Source organism: Myotis nattereri (genome assembly GCF_964212035.1).
Source record: "Myotis nattereri genome assembly, chromosome: 19".
NCBI lineage: Eukaryota > Metazoa > Chordata > Mammalia > Chiroptera > Vespertilionidae > Myotis > Myotis nattereri.
In genome coordinates this window covers 17,547,649-17,569,293 of record NC_138095.1, presented here as the reverse complement: position 1 = coordinate 17,569,293, position 21,645 = coordinate 17,547,649, and the positions used below count along the sequence as shown (strand labels likewise).

General features: G+C 52.8%; 1 protein-coding gene across 1 annotated transcript; it reads right to left on the bottom strand.

Moving 5' to 3' along the window:
- Window positions 1-320: 320 nt before the first annotated feature.
- Window positions 321-6,358, bottom strand: KCNJ5 (potassium inwardly rectifying channel subfamily J member 5). Its single transcript, XM_081114024.1, has 2 exons — window positions 5,417-6,358; window positions 321-1,720 (listed from the first exon to the last, which is right to left on the bottom strand). The coding sequence occupies exons 1-2, from the start codon at window positions 6,351-6,353 to the stop codon at window positions 1,398-1,400; spliced, it is 1,260 nt and encodes a 419-aa protein (XP_080970150.1). The 5' UTR covers window positions 6,354-6,358; the 3' UTR covers window positions 321-1,397.
- Window positions 6,359-21,645: the final 15,287 nt, after the last annotated feature.

Here is a 21,645-nt window from a genome sequence, read left to right as displayed (position 1 = left end):
GAGAAACCCGCTAAAGCTGTCAGTTTCAAGGCTCTTTTCTCTCTAAAGTTCACCCGCTCCTTCTCCCACTTATGCCCCTCACCCCATGTTTGCAAGATGGGAGGAGGCAGCCCACCCCCAACCCCCTCCCCTGGGCGCCATCCCTGCTCGCCCAGCCCCGCCGCCTTCTTCGGCCCCGGCCCCCTGGAGGGCAGGCCCAAGGTTTCTTGGCATCAGCAGCTGAGAGTGGGTCCCTCCTGGGCTTGAAGGTGCAGCTGCCCCCGCAGTCACCTCTCGTTTTTCCTCCCACCCTCTAATTCGCTGATTAACAAAGATGTGCTGAGCCCTGAAGTCAGACACCTCAGTCAACGATGGGTGCTGATGCTTTTACTTAAAAATGCTGCTTGCTTGCTTTTCTCTCTGCTGTCCTTCCCTCTCCCCCATCCCTGTGGCCCGGCAGAAGTGATGGGTGGACCCCGAGTGAGACCTTGGTGGGACCCCAATGGGCTCATCTTGCCCTCTGAACCCCGGCTTCCTTTCTCCCTGGAGCTGCCACAGGCTCTCTGAGAGGTGAAAGAAAACCACAGTGAAGGGCAGAAGTACTTTGAGATTCTTGGGCATCGGGGTTCTCCCTTTGATGGGAGGTGCAGGCCACAGTGTGTTGGGGGTGGCCTGGAGGGGACTGAGACACTGTCCAGGTGCTCAGAGGAGCTCTGTGGCCCAGGCCACCCTCTGAGAGTCACACTAAACAGGTGACCGATCCAGCAGGCGGCCTTGGACACGCAGAGCTCAGCAGAGGAAACGCACACCCTTCACGGATCACAAGACACCATCAAGGCCCTGTTCTCTGCAGCGCGCAATAGTGGTTACGGGTCTCAGATCAGCAAGGCCGTCCCTGCATGACGTGGACCCACCCATCGTCTGCGACCTCCATCTAGGATGGGTGTTTGAGCCTCTAAGAGGGCAGAACGTCTCCTCCCTGAATCCACGACGAGCCTTGGGCTGGTAGGAATGAGGGGATGGGGGTGACTGCCCTCTCTAGGTGTCCACCCTAGCGGGGGGCTGCTGGTGGGTCTGTGAGACCCGAGGAGGGAGGTGACGCGGGCCAGCTGATAGAGGTGTGTGAGGGCAGAGGCCACGCTGAAACGTTCATTGTGGGGAATCCTGCCCTGGCCTGGTCCTTAGCCAGCGCCCACAGAGGCTGGGAGAGAAGAGGCAGTGTTGCCTCGGGGGCCCAGGCAGCAGGCCACCTGTTTGGAGAGGCCCTGAGCTGGGAGGGTCTGAGCCTGGATATACTCCTCCTCCCCACAGAGTCCCCCAAACATGGCACTCAGCGAGTCCACCCCACCCCAGCCCTGGCGCTGCAGCATCTGAGCTCATAGAAGCCAGGGAGGGAGGCTGCAGGGAGAAGGCAGCCCTTACACCAAGCCCCTGGTCTCCCGGGACCCATTCAGCCCCTCCAGCTGGTCCTCTCCATCCTGCTCAGCCTCAGCATCCAGCTCTGCTTTCGCACAGCTTCCCGGCAGCGGGGTGCTGGGGAGGCATGGGAAGAGCCGTCCTTCCTGCTTCATTTCCGCCAGCTCCTTGGCACAGCAGCTGGGCGTGTTGGTCTCATAGGTGTCATGGAAGGTGTTGTAGTCCACCTCATAGAAGCCCTTTTCCAAGGTGAGGACTGGCGTGAACCGGTGGCCCCAGAGCACCTCTGTATCCATGTAGGAGCTCCGTGCTTGGCAAGTCATGCCTGCAGAACAGAGGGTACATGTATCAGGACTGGCCACAGCCATGCATGCAGCCAACCATGCAGTTATCATCCATATATTCATTCATTCACCCATCATTCATCTATCCATCCATCATCCACCCATCCATCCATCCACCCAACCATCTAATCACCCATCCATCTATTCACCCAATCACCCATCATTCATATATCCATCCATCCAACCACCTAATTACCCATCCATCTATTCACCCAATCACCCATCATTATCTATCCATCCATCACCCATCCAGCCACCCACCACCACTTGATCATTCATCGAGCATTTGCTGAACATCTTCTTAGTGCTAAGCTAAATAAGCTACTTTGTGCACACCTGAGGGAGCTCAAGGTGTGAGACAGAAAGTAACAAATTAAATGCAAGATTCTGGCATGGGTTCCTGGGGACTGGAGTGGGTAATTCTGGAATAGCCGGAGCTATGGACATGGTTCCTGAAAACAGGATTGAGGTCTGGAGGAGTGAGAAGAAAAGAGGCGGGGAAAGAGCTTGAACAAAGACATATTCAGAGTGATTCAGAGTGAGCGCACACGGAGAAGCAGACAGGCATTTAGGACACATGGGGATTGTTTTGAGTAGACACATATGGGCAGAAAACTCCTCTCTTTCCCTTCTCTCTCTCTCTCTCTCTCTCTCTCTCTCTCTCTCTCTCTCTCTCTCACAGCTTGCTCCCCAATGGGAGCATGCTCCAATGCCTCTGCTCCCTGTGCACTCGGCCCGGCAAGCCCGTGTTATTTTGGGGTGTCACTTGCTCTCAGGAGAGGGGGAGAGGGAGGGGAACTGTGTTTTATGGGTCAGGAAGCCTCTGTGCTCAGGGCAGGAAGAAGGCCCCACTCTGATACGGAGTCTTCTGCCCACAGAAGGGACGAGCCAGCGCTCTCGGTGGACTGGAGGAGAGGCCCGCAGCTTGGCCTTTGGTGGGAGGGGGTCTCAACAAACCCGCGCAGGTCAGAGGCTGCTTCCCAGCAGCCCGTGCTCCATGCTGGGCCACCCCAGTGCACCCTGCCCACCGCGGGCTCCGGCGTCTGGACTGCTCTCTGCCCTGGGGGTGCGGGAGGGGGCTGCCTGGGTCAGGCCTTGCCATTTAGTCGTTGCCCCTCGTTGTCCAACCCCCAGGGTCAGCAGAGCTGTGGGGCCCAAGCTGGGTACCAAGCAGCCTACCAGCTGCCAGGTCAGCTGTCGCAGATTCTGGGCCTCAGGAAAGACAGCGAGCAGGGCTTCCACAGCGCCAGTGGGTCCAGCCTCTGCGGCTCTGCCTGGTCTTCTGTCCCCATCCTGGGTGGACAGGGGGTGACCCTGCAGCTAGAGATCCAGCCTGTGCCCCTCGTGGTCCTCTTCCAATGCATTTGGAAATGGCATGAGCCTCTCCCCCACCCCCCACCCCCGGTGCCAGGCACAATGCTGTAGATGTTTTTTCATTTAATCGTTCAATCCCCCAATGACCCTGTGAGATTGGAATCCTCATTGACTGACAGCTCTCAGAGGCAGGTGATAGCAGAGTTGTGCTGGGCAAACCCGGGCCTGAATCACAGCCCACACCAGGCTCTGTACGTGTGGCCATCAAGCCATAAAAGTCGTTGATTGGGGCAGATATGGGTGGGTGGTCTCCTTCCTTCATCTCCCTGGCCTCCCTGCAGCCCCAAATACAGCAGCAAGGGGAACCCAGGTCATGGCAGGGGAGAAGGTCCCCAGAAAGGTCAAGTCAACTGCAGGCCACTGACTTTGAAGGAGACCAGATGACCACAGTCAGCTGTGCAGGCTCCAAACCCGCCCCCTCTGCTTCCGGTGGCAGTGAGGGTGGCCAGGGGGGTGACCAGGGGGGTGGCCAGGGCAATGCCTGCCTTCCCATTTGTCCCCATGGGTCTGATCTGACCCCTCATTCGTCGCCTTGGAGTTGAGCTCCTCCTGCAAAAACTCAGCCTGTGTTCTGACCCCGAGCCCCGCACCAAGCACAGCACAAGCTGTGAGCCCCAGCCCGGCTGGAGGAGGCTTCTGGCACCCTGACTGCCCTCAGTCCCAGGGGCTCCCGCAGCTGCAGCCACATGCTGCCTGGCCCGGCTCTGCCCAGCAGATGGCCAAGCGGCCTGGCTGCACCGGCCCCTGGGACCCATTAGCATCCCCAGCCACGTCCCAGTGGCTCCGCAGGGGAGCTCTGTGGCTGCCCCCGCCTGGCTCGCCCACCCAGCAACCAGCTTTCTGGAAGGTGCGGACGGCTTGTTTGGCCGCCGGTGTGACAGGCCCCTAAGATTTGGGGCAGTGTGGTGGGGAGGACCAGGCGTTAGATCTGTAAGTGTAGGCCGGGGTGTGACCACCTCGTCTGCTGGAAGCTGCCCCCTGCAGATGGAAGCCAGCCCTGCGGTGTTGTTGCAAAAATGAGAAAAATGTTTCTACAAGTGAGTTTTTTACAAGTGTTCTGTCTGCTCAGTGAAAAAAGGAGAAAGTAGTAAGAGGAGTGAGGGGAGGTGACTAAGGAGCAGGTGCGGGTGTGGCTAGAAGGCCCCTCATCCAGGGGGTCTGGCCATGGTGGGTGTGGGGCTTGGACTCCTCCAACCAGGACTCCCCAGCGCCCCACACAGAGCTCCGTGTGGCTGAGGAATGAGGACACTCATGGCTGCCAGCTGCCTATCAGAGTCAACAGCTAAGCAGGGCAGTGCCAGGCTGTCTGTGGAGAGGGCATGGCTTGGGCATACGTGGATGTGGAGAGTTTTCTGCACACCCAGTGTTCACTGAGCTGGAAGCTGGGGGCAGGCTGCTGGGGGCAGGAGGAGGAGCTAGAAGAGCCCCCCTCCCACAGGTCTGGGACATAGGTGTCTCTTCAAAAACAGGACTCCGAGCCGGGCCTGCATAGCTCAGTGGTTGAGTGTTGACCTATGAACCAGGAGGTCACAGCTCTATTCCCGGTCAGGGCACATGTCCGGGTTGTGGGCTGGATCCCCAGTGTGGGGCGTGCAGGAGGCAGCCGATCAATGATTCTCTCTTATCATTGATGTTTCTATCTCTCTCTCCCTCTCCCTTCCTCTCTGAAACCAATACAAATATATTAAAGAAAAAAAAAAAGATTCTGAGACTTGGGGAATCCCCGAGTCTGGGAAATCCAGCTCACTTTCCTCTCTTCACCAAGCAATTCACAGCATTGAAAGACACCTTCAAGTCCCATTGTTAAGAATCAGGTCCCCTTTTTTAACCCTGTGTTCCCAAAAGTCATTTGATCACACCGCTCCTCTGGGATAGACACCTGGGCCAGGTTGGGAGGAGGCAGGCTGATTAGCCTGTTGGAAACTCGTGACAATGTTGGGGTCCCTGCCTTGGTGTGAATCTTGACCCTACAACTTGGTAGCACCTCTCCTGCACAAATAACAACACGTCTGCCTGTGCCTGTGTCCTAACCTGGGACCCACGGAACACTGTCTCCTAGGGGTGTGGGGGGGCATTAAATGAGATCTTACATGTTGGAAGTTCAGAGCCAGGCCTGGACGTTGGAAGGGTTCGATGAACCCCAGCTGTTGCTATTACTCGACCTAGAGCAACAAGGTCACACTTTAGGGAGCGGCTGGCGGACTCTGCCAGCTCAGGATTCTCGGCAGGAACCTCCACCCTCTGCAATCCCAGTGGCCTAAGCTCCTGGGCGTGGGTCGGCCAAGGAAGACGAAGTGTCTTACCTGTGGCCTCCACCATCCCTTCCAGAATGACCACGATTTCAAACTCCTCTTGACCCAGCTGGGCCCGGGACATCTCCCAGAAAGGGCTCTTCTCGTTGATCTCGTGGGAGATGATGAGCGGCGACACAAGGAAGAGGCGGTCGTCCCCCGTGTCGAAGCCCACGTTGATGTCGGTCTGGTTCAGGGGGATGAACTCCCCCTCTTTGGTCTGCCGGGACTTGATGAGCTTGGCCCGGATGGAGGCCTCCACGATGTGGGAGTTCCTGAGGTCCCCCACGCGGAACATGAGGCAGAGCTTCTCGTCCCGCATGGAGATGACCGCGTGGTTGGAGAACATGAGTGTCTCGGCTCTCTTCTTGGGCTGACTGATCTTGACGAACATGCAGCCCACCATGAAGGCGTTGACGATGGAGCCCAGGATGGCCTGCACCATCAGGAGGATGGTGCCCTCCGGACACTTCTCCGTGATCACCCGGAAGCCGTACCCGATGGTGGTTTCCGTCTCGATGGAGAACAGGAAGGCCGACACGAAGCCACTGAGGTTTTCGACACAGGGAATCCATTCTTTGTCACCGACGTGGTCCAGGTCGCCCCGGATGTAAGCGATGAGCCACCACAGGAAGCCAAAGAAGAGCCAGGTGATGGTGTAGACCATGGTGAAGACCAGCAGGTTGAAGCGCCACTTGAGGTCCACCAGCGTGGTGAAGAGGTCGCTCAGGTACCGGTAGGTCTCCTGGACGTTGCCATGGTGCACGTTGCACTTGCCGGTCTTTTCCATGTAGCGCTGGCGTGGCTTCTTGCCCTCGGCCAGCAGGCGGGTGTGGTCCGTGGCGATGGGCACATAATCGCGAGCCTGTTTGGGGATCTTCCTGGGGTCTCTGGGAGGGACTCCAATCTCCATATTCTGGTTCATAGCATTCCTGGAATCCCCCGCCATCGCTGGGACACCTGAGTTAAAAATAAAGACATCGTCATGAAGTGGACTATTCTGATTCTTAGAGACACACCACTTCAAGGTCACTCCCGCCTCTGAGCTCACCAAGGCCTCTCTTCTATGTACAGTCGACCAGACTGTGGGATTCTCAAGGGAAGGGTACATGTTTTCTTAATGATTGACTTGTATCCCTGGTGACTAATACAGGGTCGTTGAGGTATAATAGAGGGTCAATAGGTGTTTGTAGAAGGAATCAATGAACAGTTCCTAGGTGCAAAATAGACACAATGTGGTTAAGGGAGTTAAAGAAATCTGGGAGCGATTTAAAAAATTACAATTGCAACAACTTACCAAATTCTTCCCAGAGCCCACATATTATACATGGACTGTCATTTGTATCCACAACAACCCATCGGAGTAGGATCCCGTACTCTCTGTCATAAATACTGTATTGTTTGCTTACGCATCATGTTCATTTCTAATAGTCTCTTTCCCTCCATTAGAATGTAAGCTCGGTGGTTGCCAGAGGCAGGAGGGAGAAGGAGGGAGTGAAATGGGTGAAGGGTTCACCCGACTGGTGGCTGGCATGGCTCAGTGGTTGAGCGTCAACCAGAAACTAAGAGATTGCTGGTTCGATTCCTGGTCAGAGCAGATGCCTGGTCAGGGCACATGTCTGGGTTGTGGACTCAATCCCCAGTGGGGACCTTGCAGGAGGCAGCTAATCAATCTCTTCCTCTCATCGATGTTTCTATCTCTTTATCCCTCTCCCTTCCCCGCTCTCTCAAAATGTGTGTGTGTGTATATATATATATATATATACATGTATACATAAGTATATATATATATTTAAAGAAATGGGTGAAGGGTTCAAAAGGCACAGGCTTCAGTTATAAGGTAGGTCCTGAGGGTGCAGTGTCCAGCATGGTGACTATAGGTAACAACGCTGCATCGTATACTTGAAAGTTGCTGAGCGAGTAGCTCTTAGAAGTTCTCACATAAGAGAAAATACTGTAACTGTGTGCTGAAGTGCTAAGGACAGTACCTAGACTTACTGTGATGACTTTGCATTGCATACACATATCAAATCATTATATTGTTCACCTAAAACTAATGCCATGTTCTATGTCAGCTGTATCTCAAAAGTAAATTTTTTCAAAGGGTGTAAAACGTTTTTGGCGTGTGAGCTGCGCTTGAAAGAAACACCCAGAAGCTGTGGTACTGGGTCTGATTCCCTGATGTTCTGCTCACACCCGTTTCAGATGCTAGAAGATTATCTCTGATCCTCACAACAAAGCTATCAGACCAGAGCAGGTATTCTCTCTCCAACCTTCCGATGAGAAAGGGAAGTTCAGGCAGAGAGTGGCTGAGCGAGGTTTGGGTCTCGGTTTCCGCTCGCCAGCACCCACCATACGTGGCCCACAGAGTGGATGTTCTATGGCTCCTGCGTAGACTGATGAGCTGCTCCTTCCAGAAAGTTCTATGACCCTCTGATCCTGGGAGAAGCCACCTCGGGGACTGGGACTGCTATCATTCAATCCTTCTTCCTCTTTATAAACAAGCTTTTTTTATTTTTTATTTCCTGGGGTCTCGCCTTCCCCAGAAACTGCATCCCCAATAGAACAATCTGGATGAATGTCCCCTAATCACGGAGTCAGCTGCCTCGGGTGACGCTGGCAGACCCTTTCCTCTGCTGCCGGGGGATGGCAGCAGCTTCCAGATATCTCACTGAGGGGCACAGGAAGGGCTGTTTGTGTCGGACATCTGTTTCCCACTCTGCACAGGGCCACCTGCCCCCGCTCCCGGACGCGACAGTCACAAAGGCAAATGAGGGATGTGCTAGGTGCTGTTTGCAGGATCCCAGCGTGAGTTTGCTCTGCCCCCAGGCAGGAGACGTTTACGGAAAGCCCGATGGGAGATGCCCAGAAACAGTGAGACCTGCCAGGAATCCCAAGGCCCCGTGCACCCCTGGGACCTCAGTGGCTGGACCCAGATGAGGCCTGAGGGGAGCACTGCTGGGGCTCCCCAAGCCTCTGAAGCTGGGCAGGCAGGCGCGGTGCCCCCCAGAGGAGTCTGTGGCCGGGGCACCTGGGAAAGCGTGCTCTGCTCTCCTGCCCTCAGCTCTTTGGGGAAAACAGCTTTCTGCTGATTTTCTGCACTGTTTCCTCTTTATTTTTAAACACACCGTCATATATTCTTGGAGGCGGAGGAGGCCTCGTGCTGTCCTGGGAGCAGAGAAAGGTTTTCTAGGGCACTCGGCCCAGATGGGAAGCCGCTGGTGTCCAGCAGATGGGAAAGGAGGCTTCCTCCAGTCCGGTCCTGGGGCGCGTTCTCCCAGGGGCTGGAATTGTCTGCGGAAGCGGCTCCTCGCTCAGCCCAGGTGAGATCCGAGTCTTACTCAGCTGCTCTTGAAAGAAACACCCAGAAGCTGTGGTAGTCGGTCTCATTTCCTGATGATGTCAGACTTGCTCTGGGATCCAAAGACACGGTCCCTACCTGCCTCGGCCTCAGTTTACTGCTATAAAACGCAAATACTGCCCTCACCGATTTGGCTCAGTGGATAGAGCGTCAACCTGTGGACTGAAAGGTCCCAGGTTCGATTCCGGTCAAGGGCATGTACCTTGGTTGTGGGCACAGCCCCGGTGGGGGGTGTGCAGGAGGCAGCTGATCGATGTTTCTCTCTCATCGATGTTTCTAACTCTCTATCCCTCTCCCTTCCTCTCTGTAAAAAATCAATAAAATATTAAAGAAAACAAAGAATGTGAATACTATTTTCTGCCCGTCCAGCCCTGAGAGCCATTATGGGGATCCAGAGAAAGAATGTCTGAATATGAATGTAAATATAAATGTAAATGCATATGCATCAATTCTCCTTGAATTGACACGTAATACAATATTCCATTAACCCCATTTTAAAGAGGAAGAAAGAGGCCTAAGCATCGGAGAATGGAAAGCACCCCACCCGCTACCCCGATTTGCAGGGCAAGCTTGGAGCTGAAAGGCTTGGAGCCTCTACTACCCAGATTTCTTCAAAGAAAGAGCAAGTGCAATACCCATTTTAGAAACCTTAGCCTCCAGGGCTGTGTCCCATCGAGTCAAAAGACTATTCAGGGGCAGTGAGATTCTTTTTCTTGAGATATAACTGGCATATCACATTGCATTATGAGATGTTTAAGAGCCAGTCTATTAATTTCTGCAGCTGTTCAGCAAGCATTAGCTGAGCCACGACTACAGTCCATCTCCTGTGCTAAGAGCTGGAGATAAAGCACTGACTAAGATAAACACAGGTGCAGGCCTGTGTAGTTGATATTCTAGCCCTGCCCCTTTGAACCCAGGGGTCTGTGGGCACTGCCTGTGGAGGGAGGAGCAGGGAGAAAGGCCTGGATGGGTACCACACCCACGCTCTGAGGGACCAGGGAGAGGCACCCATTTGAGCAAATCCTGTTAAACCTCATCAAGCCCCGCCCTGCTCTTCATCTTCAGTCCTTCCTGTGTCCCCGAGCGGGAAGCTGTGTCGAGACACGATTAAAGCTCTTGGGGAAAAATGTCCAACAAAGTGGTTTAATCTCTTTGATATAAAAATACAAGGGAATCAAAAGAGGCAACATCAAAGGAAGTTGTGTTTTAAGAGATATATTAATGAATGTCACGTCCATTGCGATGGCCGTCAGTGTGAAGAATTCCAACCTCTCCCTCCCGAGTGAAGGAAACTGTCGAGGACGCTCTAGAGCAGTGATGGCGAACCTTTTGAGCTCGGCGTGTCAGCATTTTGAAAAACCCTAACTTAACTCTGGTGCCGTGTCACATATAGAAATTTTTTTGATATTTGCAACCATAGTAAAACAAAGACTTATATTTTTGATATTTATTTTATATAGTTAAATGCCATTTGACAAAGAAAAATCAACCAAAAAAATGAGTTCGCGTGTCACCTCTGACACGTGTGTCACAGGTTCGCCTTCCCTGCTCTAGAAAGTCAGGGGTTTGACAGGAGCTGCCCTTGGGCGTCAGCAGGGTTTCCTGAACAGGACACTTGGCTGGGGGGCTTGTCTCAGACTCAGTTTCCCTATCGTGGAGATGGGAAGTGCCCACATCCCCGTTCTCTCCTACACTGGGTCCAAGTCTGCATTCCCTGAGATGTGGGACACGGGGTGAGATTGGAGGAGGAGTGGATATACTCAGATCTCACACGGAGCTATTTGTATGCGGTTCTATAGGAATCTCCGTGGCTGTACTGGTTGTTAAGACATGAAAATCCTCCAAACAGGTTGGTGAGTAGCTGCCCCAGTGCCCTCAGCGGTCCTCCAGGTGAGCAGGCAGCCTTAAAGGAGTGATCACAAAATCAACCGATGAAGGACATAGAAACAGAGGCGTGGATACATGGAACAGACCAACAGCCTGTCCAGGGGGGTGGGGGAGGGCGGCTGGATGAAATAAGGTAAAGAGATTAGCCAAAGAACATAGATGCATAACCCATAGACACAGACAACAGTGAGATTTAAAGTGTGAAAACCCCTTGGAAACTGCAGCACAGATTCATTCAGTCGGTCCATCAGTGAAACCTCCATTGGAGAGCTGCTGTCCGTGAATGCTGTGTGGGCGCTGTGCTGGGTGGGTGCTGGGTGCTGGGTGGACGCTGTGCCGGGTGCTGGGGGCGGCAGGGGTGGGGCAGCGCTGCACCAGCCTCCCCTCACTTTCCATCACAGCATCTTGTTAAAGGCAGACTCTGATTCAGTAGGTCTGGGGTTCCCAGTGTGGATGGAAAACATACACCTCAGGGCGCCTGCAGGGTGGCCTCCCCAACTCAGAGAACACACAGGAAGGTCAGAATGTAAAAATTCCTAAGCAAAAGCGCGTCCCGGCAGGCAGTCACGTCCTTGGCCTGTCGCTTCCTGGACAAGGGTCAGTCTTCGCCTGAAGGGAGCCTGTCTGTTGTCCGGTGCAGCTAAGGGATCAGACCTCTGAATCTCAGAGAACTCCCCTTTTCCAGACCTCCCAGGGCACAACCCCTGGCACCTGAGCAGAGACCACAGAGCCCTCACTGTTCTCGCGTTCCCCGAATGCCATCTCCACCTGCTGTCAATGTTAACCATGAACTGCCCCTCACCCCCGGGTGTAAAAGAAGGATGGGCTCTCCATTTGCCTTTTTAGCTGATCCCAGCTGATTCCCTGCTTTGCTTTCTCCCGCCCCCTTCATCTACCACCCACGGATACCATGTAACCCCCTACATCCCCTCCTTTGATTCTAACGTATAAAATAAGCTGTAAAACTGCCATTCTCCGGAGCATTTTTTCAATCCACTGAGATTTTGCTTCCTGGCAATTGTCATCAATCTGGCTCAAATGAACTCGTAAAAACTCTACAGGTTTGGACATTTATGTCAACTCCTGAGCCTGCAGTTTTTCAAGGAACTTCCGGTGATGTGGATGCCGCTGATCAGCCCAGTCCCCACCCTGGTCCTCCGTCCAGGCCCGTCCTAATCAGCTGGGAGCTGGGCCCTCGCTGAGGCTTGTGACCCAGGCTGGAGAACCTGACCCCAGGCTAACAGGCAGCCTGGGCCAACAGCCATGGCTCTATTTTCTGCCTTCGAGGAGCTCATGTTATGGCTGGTAATACACAGGCAACAATCAGTGCAACACAGAGTGACAGAGAGCCAGGAGCAGCTCTAAGCTCTGGGTGGCCAGGGTGGGCAGGAGGAGCCTGGGTGGGCAGGGTGGGCAGGAGGAGGCTGGGTGGGCAGGGTGGGCAGGAGGAGCCTGGGTGGGCAGGGTGGGCAGGAGGAGGCTGGGTGGGCAGGAGGAGCCTGGGTGGGCAGGGTGGGCAGGAGGAGCTGGTGGGCAAGGTGGGCAGGAGGAGCCTAGGATCCTGGTGGGCAGGGTGGGCAGGAGGAGCCTGGGTGGGCAGGGTGGGCAGGAGGAGCTGGTGGGCAAGGTGGGCAGGAGGAGCCTAGGATCCTGGTGGGCAGGGTGGGCAGGGTGGGCAGGAGGAGCCTGGGTGGGCAGGGTGGGCAGGCGCCGGGGAGCCTGGTGTAGGAGGCTGAGAGGAGCCTTCCTGCCCTGAGAACCTGGGAGCAGACAGCATCACCCCAGAGGCTCATTTATGGGGCACCCAGTGTGTCCTCTCCGCTGGGTGCTGTCCATGCACTGTCTCCTTTAACACTTACATGGAGGAAGTCCAGACTGGTGGCCTCCTTTACAGACCACAAAGGCAGTGACTTAGTGACTTGCCTAAGGCCACTCCCTTATTAAGCGGCAGGACCTGACTCCACAGCCTCCCATGGCAGCACTGCTGCCTCTGAGGTGGCTCCTCCTCCACCCTTGGGGTTTGACCAGCTTGTCAATGGTTCCGAGCCTCTGGGCTCAGGCCCTGACACACGGGGCCAGGAGGTAGCCGGATGACACATGCTGATCTGTGCCAGGAAACCAGTCTATGATTTACTGGTCTATGCCTCATGGCCAGGCTGCGCAGCAGGGCTGGGGCCACCACCTTCTCCCTGCTGGGGCCACCCCCTTGCTCCTGCTGGGGCCACCCCCTTGCTCCTGCTGGGGCTGAATCCTCCCCCACCCTCCTGCTTTCAGCCAGAGCTAACAGCCACCTCTTAGTGCTTACAGCTGCTCCTGGATTTTTCTAACTACAGTGGGGCCTTGACTTACGAGTGTCCCGACTAATGAGTTTTTTGAGATACCAGCTGTCTCTCGGCCGATTTTTTGCATTGAGTTGATAGAGTAAGTTGAGTTAGCGAGCTCCTTAACGAGCTCGGTCTCGGAACGAATTAAACTCGTAAGTCAAGACCCCCTGTACAGCAATATTTGCGCCCCCAGGTCCCTAATTGCTCCAAGGAGACAGGGTGTCCAGGTGTCCCAGCGAACATCTATTGTCCTGGAATAATCAGAGAGTCCCATTCACTCCCAGGAGTGTCTCTGTTTAACAATATGGCCCCTTACAAGGAAGAGACCACTAACTGACAGCCGCCAACTTCATTCCTAACAACTCGTGGCTGGATTTGACTCCATCCAAGGTGTGTCTGCCTCTGTTGGGAGTGGAGTGAACATCATCACTCGTGAATGTTTCAGCTGAGTGGGGTGTGCAGTGTAGTCACCAGACCCACGAGGTTGGTACCGAGCTCTGCCGCCTACAGAGGCCAAGGAGGGAGGCCAGTGGCCCGAGCGGCTTCTTGTTTCAACACAGACACCGCAGGCGCTTGCTGATTGAATGAGACACTTTTCCTACTTTTATTCAAATGTGAGGTTTTGATAGAGAAAAATTTTTTAAAAGGTATAATTCTCTTTATTTTAGGAAAAGCAATTATATGAACACATGGTAAATGCACCCAAAACTTGCTCTGGGTTTGGGGCACACAGTAGGGAGTGGTGGGGACTGAGGTGAGCTGAACACACATGAAGTCTAGATAAGGAAGCTCTAGCCATGCAAGGATGTGGAGCTGGTGCTGCAAGATCTCCCGCTTTCTTTTTCCAGAAAAGCTAGAAATGACTTTTAAACATGAAATTCCTTTTTGAAAAAAAAATATTGACAACGAACTCATCAGTTTTGAAACAGCGAGCCAGCCTAAGAAAATATATCCGTGAGTCAGATTCAGTCTGTCAGCTGCCAATTTACACTCTGGGAGGGCCTTTCCTCACAGGCACACGCCGGGCTGTACTTTGAGTTTGGCCGAGCGTGGTGTTAAGAGTCGTGGCAACGTCGACGATACATTCTCCCCCAGCTTTCCTGTTGGCACTAATGAGTCTGCCACAAACAGCCCGTCAGTTCTCAGTACAAAGGAAGCCAAGAGGCCAATTGGGGACTCACACACCATAGCAGAGAGGGGGGCCATGGGCTGCTCCCTAGTCCCCACCATCCTGGTTCCCAGATCCTAACCAGCCTGTCTCCGCGTCCAGAGCCTTGTCCCCTCTCCCTTCGTCCCTCCATCGTGCAGGTGGCTGCCATGACCCCAGAGCATCGGCTGCCTGGCTGCCTTCTCGTCTCCAACTGCACCCCGTGCAGACTCGCTGCTGAGGGCGGTCTGGGGTAACCAATCGGGACTCCCCGCCACTGCTGGTGGAGGTGGTATCAGTGCCGAGAGATTGCTGGCTATAAATACCTCAGAGAAGGTGGAGGGGGCCCCTCTCTACAGGAGGGGGGGCCAGGCCACTTCCAGGGCCGTTTCTGGCTCAGATGTAATGGATGCTGAGTGCCAGCGACGAGGGCATCCTGGGGAGACAGGGCTGTGGGGCTGTGTGAGGGGTGGAGGGAGACCACGTGGGCTGGTTTTAGGCCCAGGATGCTTCTGGCCGTCAGGGGTTCACAAGAGCTTGGTGTGGGGCGCGGCTACAGTGTTTTGGCCTTCTTACTTTTGCTTTTTAAGCTTAACTTATTTCCTTACTTTTGTTTTTTAAGCTTACTCTCTGTGCGCGCCTTGGAGCCTCTTTTCACCTGACCACTTTTTTTTTTTTTTAATATATTTTATTGATTTTTTTACAGAGAAGAAGGGAGAGGGATAGAGAGCCAGAAACATCGATGAGAGAGATCGATCAGCTGCCTCCTGCACGTCCCCCAGTGGAGATGTGCCTGCAACCAAGGTACATGCCCTTGACCGGAATCGAACGTGGGACCCCTGAGTCCGCAGGCCGACGCTCTATCCACTGAGCCAAACCGGTTCGGCCACCTGACCACTTTTTTAAATTCCCCCGAACTCAGGCCTGTTCAGACGCCACTTGTTACGGCCAAAGGTGATCCTGAGTCAGGGTGTGAAAGGATTGAGAAAAGACAGACAAGAGAATGAAAGCTGGGTCTCGGTGGGACGCTGCTCCCTGATGAGGAGACAGTGCCCGCGCCCACAAGCCGTGTCTTTATTTTATAGCAGATGCCACGAGGCAAAGTAGGGGCATGATCACGTTGTTTACAGCATTCTCGTGAGTTTCAACCTCACTCAACTACATGCACCCGAACTCTAGCACAAGGCACGTGGGGCCACGTGTTCAGACCATAGGTTCAAGCTTACAACCACAGCCGTTTGCTATGATTGTGCTGGGAGGGCCCTGCCCTCCAGCTGGGACTTGCACGTGGCAATGAGAGGACCCTGTCCTTTCATTAGTCCGAGGCTTGAACCTGGCCAAAACACTGCAGCCACGCCCTATAGCTCGGGAATGTACCCTCCTGTCAGCTCTGTTCCAATCCGAGCGCCCAGGAAAGGGGGTTCAGTGGAGGTCTGCCCTGGCCCCGCTGACTTGGGCAGCCCCTCTCTGGATGGCAGGAGGGTCTCCTGGCTGTGTGAGGGGGGTGGGCTAGGAGCAGGGCGAGGGGCTTTCGGTGGGACCTGGAGCAGGGACAACGTGGGTGAACGGACTGTCAGATGGGACACTTCTCCAGGATGCCCCTGCTCACCATGTCCTCATGCTGAGCTGCTGAGGCCTCTGCAAGGGGCTGCTGGGTAAGGCAGGTGACAAAGTCCCGGGGACCAGGGCTCTGATGCTGAGAAGGACCTTCTCTGGAGCCTCACAGGTCTCCCCTCCTCGGGCCTCCGTCCCGGGGCCGCCTCTGCCCTCCAAGGGCAGCCCTTGAACCTGGTCCTCAGTGAAGTCAGGGTGAGGATGGGGGTGCAGGACTTAGGCCACAAGCTCATAGGGACCATGTGTCCCATCTGCGCCACTTTGCCTGTGCCCCTTGCACTCTGTTTGATTTTGGTTTGAACATATGTTCCGTGCACGTCCTGCAGCGGGCTGTGCTCACCGGGTTTCTCTGCACAGTGTCGCCGGAAGTGACGTTTCTGTGTGTGCGGCTCCGCCCTGGCTGTCTTCCCTGTGCTAATTCACATGTTCATCTCAGCTTCCCTGTGCAGTGAGCACACGTGTGCACTGTACAGACAAGGAGACCAAGATGCAGCGGAGGCAGGGACTGGCCCGGGTCACATGGCTTGTGAACAACACGGGCCTGGCTGCTGCAGCGCCCAGGTTCCCCCCCCCCCCCCTCCCGCTCAATGCCCATCAAAGTCCAGAGCATGAAACAGCCAGACCGTGGTCCTGAAATGTAACCCTGACTCTCCTGGCCCTGAACCCCACCTTCCCCCACCCCCGCACAGGTCCCCACCCAGTCTCCATCCATTATAAGAAAGGGAATGTCCACAGGAATCATACAGTCAATGAAATAGCTGCCTTTTGATCAGGAAGAGCCTACCCTACCACATACCAGTACAATGCACTTAGCCCCTTACCTGAATTGTTACAGGTTGAGAGCAGGTATGAGGCATGAAATAATCCCAGTGTTACTATGACATGGACACATCATGGTCGTTTGCATCTCTGTGGGTCCTCTCAGAACTCACGGGTTGGCTCATGAGAATCCTATATGATTAGTCCCATATCTTTCAGTTGGATAGTGTGACTGGTCCAGGGCACACAGGTGCTGGCCAGCTCCCAAGATGATGACATTCTGGACACGGACACACTGAATGTGCGCAGTCTTACGTAAGGCAGACACTGAGGGATTTAACAAGAGGTCCAGCAGGGGGTCCTGGCTTTCAACTGGACAGTCAAGGGGGCCAGTCGGTGCCACCAAGGGCTCCAGGAAGCGAGCCTGGGGCCTTCAGAGCCTCAGGCAGCCCAGAGAAGCTCATTAAATTGCATCCTCGGAGGATTCTCCACCACATTCTAAGGAAGCAACAACCGTGTGTATTGTCTTTGGTGTCTGAAGAGAAACGTGTGTGCGCTGTTAGAAGTGCTGTGGGCTAAGCCCCTGCTTGCTTTGTCATTAAAGAAACAAAAGTACTGAGAGTTCACTGGAAAGATAAAAAGGAAAAAGGGAGGAGGATTAAATGGTGTTTCGAGGCAGGGCTTTTAAAGGAAGACAGAAATCCTGTCTGAAATGGGAGCAGACGGATCCAGCCTTTGCCTGAGGAACTCAAATCTTTGGAGAAAAGAAGATAGAGACAAAATGATCGTTTTGACGCCGTTTAAAAGGTGCATTGGAGTATGTCTAAATGAGTCCCAATATATTCAACAATTTCTAAACGGCCAAAATTAGGCCTAATGCAAGGTATGGAGTGTGGAAGTGGAAGGCTTAGTCACATGTGAGTACCTTTCAAGCTAATTTCATGTGTAGCTAATTATTGAGCCAACGCACCTATGGAAGAGCAGGTATGAGGCATGAAATAATACCAGTATTACTATTACATGGAATCATAGCTATATTCATGTGTAGCTAATTATTGAGCCACTGCACTTGTGGCTAAGGCACACATTTGCTGTAGGTGGAATATTTCATTTCCCTCCCTGACAGGCTGCTGTGGGCCACTCGTGGGCATTATACCTACTCAACTTAACACTTAGCCATGGCAGTCGAGAGCCTTAGCTTTGGAGATGTGTAAAAAAATGACGAATAAAAGAGCATGGAAATCTAATTTATTTTCCATTTCCCCCCCAGGTTTGTACCTGTTTATCCAGTACTTTTTCTTTTAAGCCTGTTATGTCTTTGGAAGTGAGCTGTGCAGAGATGCTCCATTCTCTTCATTGTAACCCTGTGCTGTGAGTATGTATTCTGCATTAAATAACAAAGGAGGTGAATAATTAAATCAAAATGAAAAACCACTTGTTTCCTCTCTACAGCCCAAGGGACACATTTCCTGGGCTAGTGCCAATTTATCAATGACAATTAGGGAATTAGGGATGGGAGTAGTGCAGAGAAGACAGGATGGAGAAAGCAAAAGGGTGTGAACTCATATTCATGAACTCATGAATATGCTTATACGCAAGTAAAAAAGATGGGAGGTGGTAGAAGGTCAGTGAGCCAGTGAGAAAGGACCAGAGACGTGGGGCATCGTGGGTAAGATTCTAATCATGATAGCTGAAGTCTCTGGGGGGGGGGGGGTCACCATATACCAGACTGCATTTTCAATGCTCTTCATGCATTAAGTCATTTCATCATTTCAGAAAAGGTATGAGATAGGTTCTGTTTTTTCTCATTTCATAGATGAAGAAACTGAGGCACAAGACATGGTGAGTAAACTGCTCCGTGTTGTTTATCTGGATTTGAACCCAGGGTGACCAGCCATGAGGTCAAACTCCGAGTCTGAGAAAAACAAGGAAAAGAGAATGCCCCCAAATGACTCAATGCACAGTGAATGAGACAAATATCCTGGGAGAATGAATGAAACAGGAAAAGCCAGTGAGATAAGAGAAGAACAGAGTGAAGAGAATTAGAATAAGGGGTTGAGAACGAAAGAAGGTTAAGAAAACAATGAAAAGAAAAGACAGTGGAGAGAAGTGAAAGTGAACGTGGGCATCAGAATGAGAGCTGGGAAGAAGAAAAGAACCGAACAGGTAAGAGAATCAGTCAAAGGGAAATAAGTCATTGAACACTTAGAGCCAGCCACTTCTCATTTGCTGTCTTATTGTACCTTTTCCACGCCATTTCACGGTAGTAGTAGTATTATACCCATTTTACAGAAAGTAAAATGAAGGTCTGAGAAACTAAGTGATAGGCAAAGGGCACGCAGTTCATCATGGCAGATCAAAAAGAACTGCTGTAAACCATACATGCTGATGAAAGAAATCAAAAAGTATCTGACTAAATGGAGAAACCAACTGTGTTTCTAGATGCGAAGACACAAGCCAGTAAAGATGTTAATTCTCCCGAAATTGATATATAGATTTAATGTAATTCCAATACAAAATTCACATGAGCTTTTTTTTTGTAGCGATAGATAAGATTATTCTAAAATCTATATGAAAGTCAAAGGCACTAGAATAGGTAAAACAATTTTGAAAAAGAATAAATGGATGAAAGCAGTCTACTCGATTTTAAAGCATTCTATAGCTACAGTGATAAAGACTCTATGGTATTGGCAAAGGGACAGATATATAGATCAATGAAACAGAACAGAGAACCCAGAAATAGACCTTCACAGATATGCTCAATTGATTTTTGACAAAAGTGCAAAGGGAATTCAGTGGAAGAAAGACAGTCTTTTCAACACATGGTACCAGAGGATGGACAAAGAAAGTGAACCTTGACCCTTTAAGCCTCAGACTTTGTATAAAAGTTAACTCAGAGTGGATCATGGACTTAAATGTAAAGAATACAACTATGAAACTTCTAGGGAAAAATATGGGAGAAACTCTATGAGATCAACAGCAGGCAAAGAGTTCTTAGGCTGAAAACCTGACCCGTAAAAGAAAAAACTGATAAATTTGGGCCTCATCAAAATGAAAAACATTTGCTCTGTAAAAGGCCCTGTTGGGAAGATGATAAGACAAGACGCAGAGGAGTGGCCCCGACAAGCGGGTCACAGCGGATGAGTGTGAGAGACTGGGCGCTTGTCATGATCGCTCCTGTCCCTCCCCTCCATGTCCCTTGTCACCCCCATCTCAGCCTCTGGCCACCAGATGGGTTGACCCTTGGTGACTAGGAGGTGCTGTTGCCACCTGCCACGGCCTTTGCCCCTGGCCCCCTCGGGTCTGGAATGATAATGGAACCCACGTTGGCACACGGTTGGGTTCCCCAGGGTCATGTGCTGAGGGTCTGGTTCTGACATTTAACTTAACACGGCTGTTGGCAAGGGCCGCTGCCAGCTGGGCTCCAGGGACGAGAATAGCTCCCTTATCAGAATGTCAAGGTGGGAGGAACAAGATAAGCTGTGCTGGGCGGGCAGGGCCCCCACGCCGTCCCTTGTCCCTGGGCAGCAGGGTCTGGGAAGGGGAAGCTGTCCCCTCTGGTTTTCTAGAGAAAGCCACTGCACAGGTGTCTTAGAAAAACACATCCAGGTATTTTCTTCCCAGACATCTCCCTCTAATTCTTTGCATCCGCACTCAAGTTCTTCTTATCTCGTCTTTGGGAAAAACAGAAAAATTCCTTCATGGCTGACGACTGTCTCAATAGCCATCTGACGACGGGCCCTCTTAGAAGCACTGCTGGCTCCCAAAGGCCTGCCTGTCGCTCTGACCTGGAAAGGGCACCTGCCAGCCACGGAATGGATGCCTGGGCTCCTCCCTACTCTCCATCGTCCGCACCCCCCACCCTCCCAGCCTAAATATTCCACCAGTATTGCTCAGAAAATGCAAGCTTTTTTTTTTTTTTTTTTTAATCCTCACCCCAGGATATTTTTCCATTGAGTTTTAGAGCGAGTGGAAGGAAGAGTGGAAGGGAAGAGAGAGAGAGAGAGAGAGAGAGAGAGAGAGAGAGAGAGAGAGAGAGAAACATCTATGTGTTGTCTCTCGCACGCGCCCCAACCAGGGGCAGGGATCAAGCCTGCAACTGAGGTACGTGCCCTTGACCAGGAATCGAACCAGGGACCTTTCAGTCCATGGGCCAATGCTCTATCCACTGAGCCAAACAGGCTAGGGCAGAAGATGCACGCTTTTGATAACATTCTCCTAAGCAGAAGGCATAACCCGGCTCGAATGATCACATTCCAAGGTTTTCAAAACTGAATGATTCCTGGCACATTTTAGGTGATCAAATCAAGGGCTGACAAACTGATTTCAAACCAAAATATAGACGTAGACATGGCTTTGAAGTTCGTGCGTGCTCAGTGCACCCTTGGCGACGTTGCCCACAGCTGTGGAGAGGCAGGTCGCTTTAAGAGCAAATGAAACATGGAGAATGGACTCTGGGTTCTCTCCTCTGCTGAAGGGTTAGCTGCATCGCAGGTGACCAGAAGCCCCTTCCGACAGAGGCCCAGGCGGGCGCTGGCAGAGGCCCCGGAGGGGCAGCGAGGCTGAGGGGGGGTGTGGCAGGGTCCACGAGGCCTCTGCTGGACCACAGCGGACAGAGCTCTGCGCCTCTGGGGATGTGCCCACAGGCTCAGGGGCACCCATGCTGGGGATGCCAGTGGGACCCCGCTTCAGCGCCAGAGAAGGCGGCGCCTCCCCTCCCCTAGCTGGATGGCGCTAGGCTTTCTTTGCTTAATTAGTTATGTTAATTAAGAGACTTAATTATGTTACTTAATTATGAGACACACTGTGAGGATGAAGCGCTGAACAGTGGCTTTTGGAGAGGACAAGATCCCCTGTGGCCACGGGACCCCGTCTCTGTCCGAGAGCTGGTGAATCTAGACCAGGGCTGGGGAGGAGCGGGCACTGTGCGGGGTGGGGTGGGCAGGACAGCTCTCTCTGGGATCGCTCCCTTCCGAAGGCGGCCCTGCTGCTTCTAATAATTCAGGCCGCTGTCATCCGTTATTATCAATCTCATAATGAATGAGCAGCGGCTGACAAGTCATAAACACTTGGTAATGCCCCGCACCCCTAATTCCTCCCAAGGTAAAAGAATGCCCGTCTTTTTCCAGCCTTAGCGTATCCGTCTCTA

Excerpts from the sequence above, each read along its gene's own strand:
- KCNJ5 (XM_081114024.1), bottom strand. The coding sequence starts at position 6,353 with ATGGCGGGGGATTCCAGGAATGCTATGAACCAGAATATGGAGATTGGA. Across the intron at positions 1,721-5,416 it reads AGGGATGGTGGAGGCCACAG|GCATGACTTGCCAAGCACGG; the intron begins GTAAGACACTTC and ends TCTGTTCTGCAG.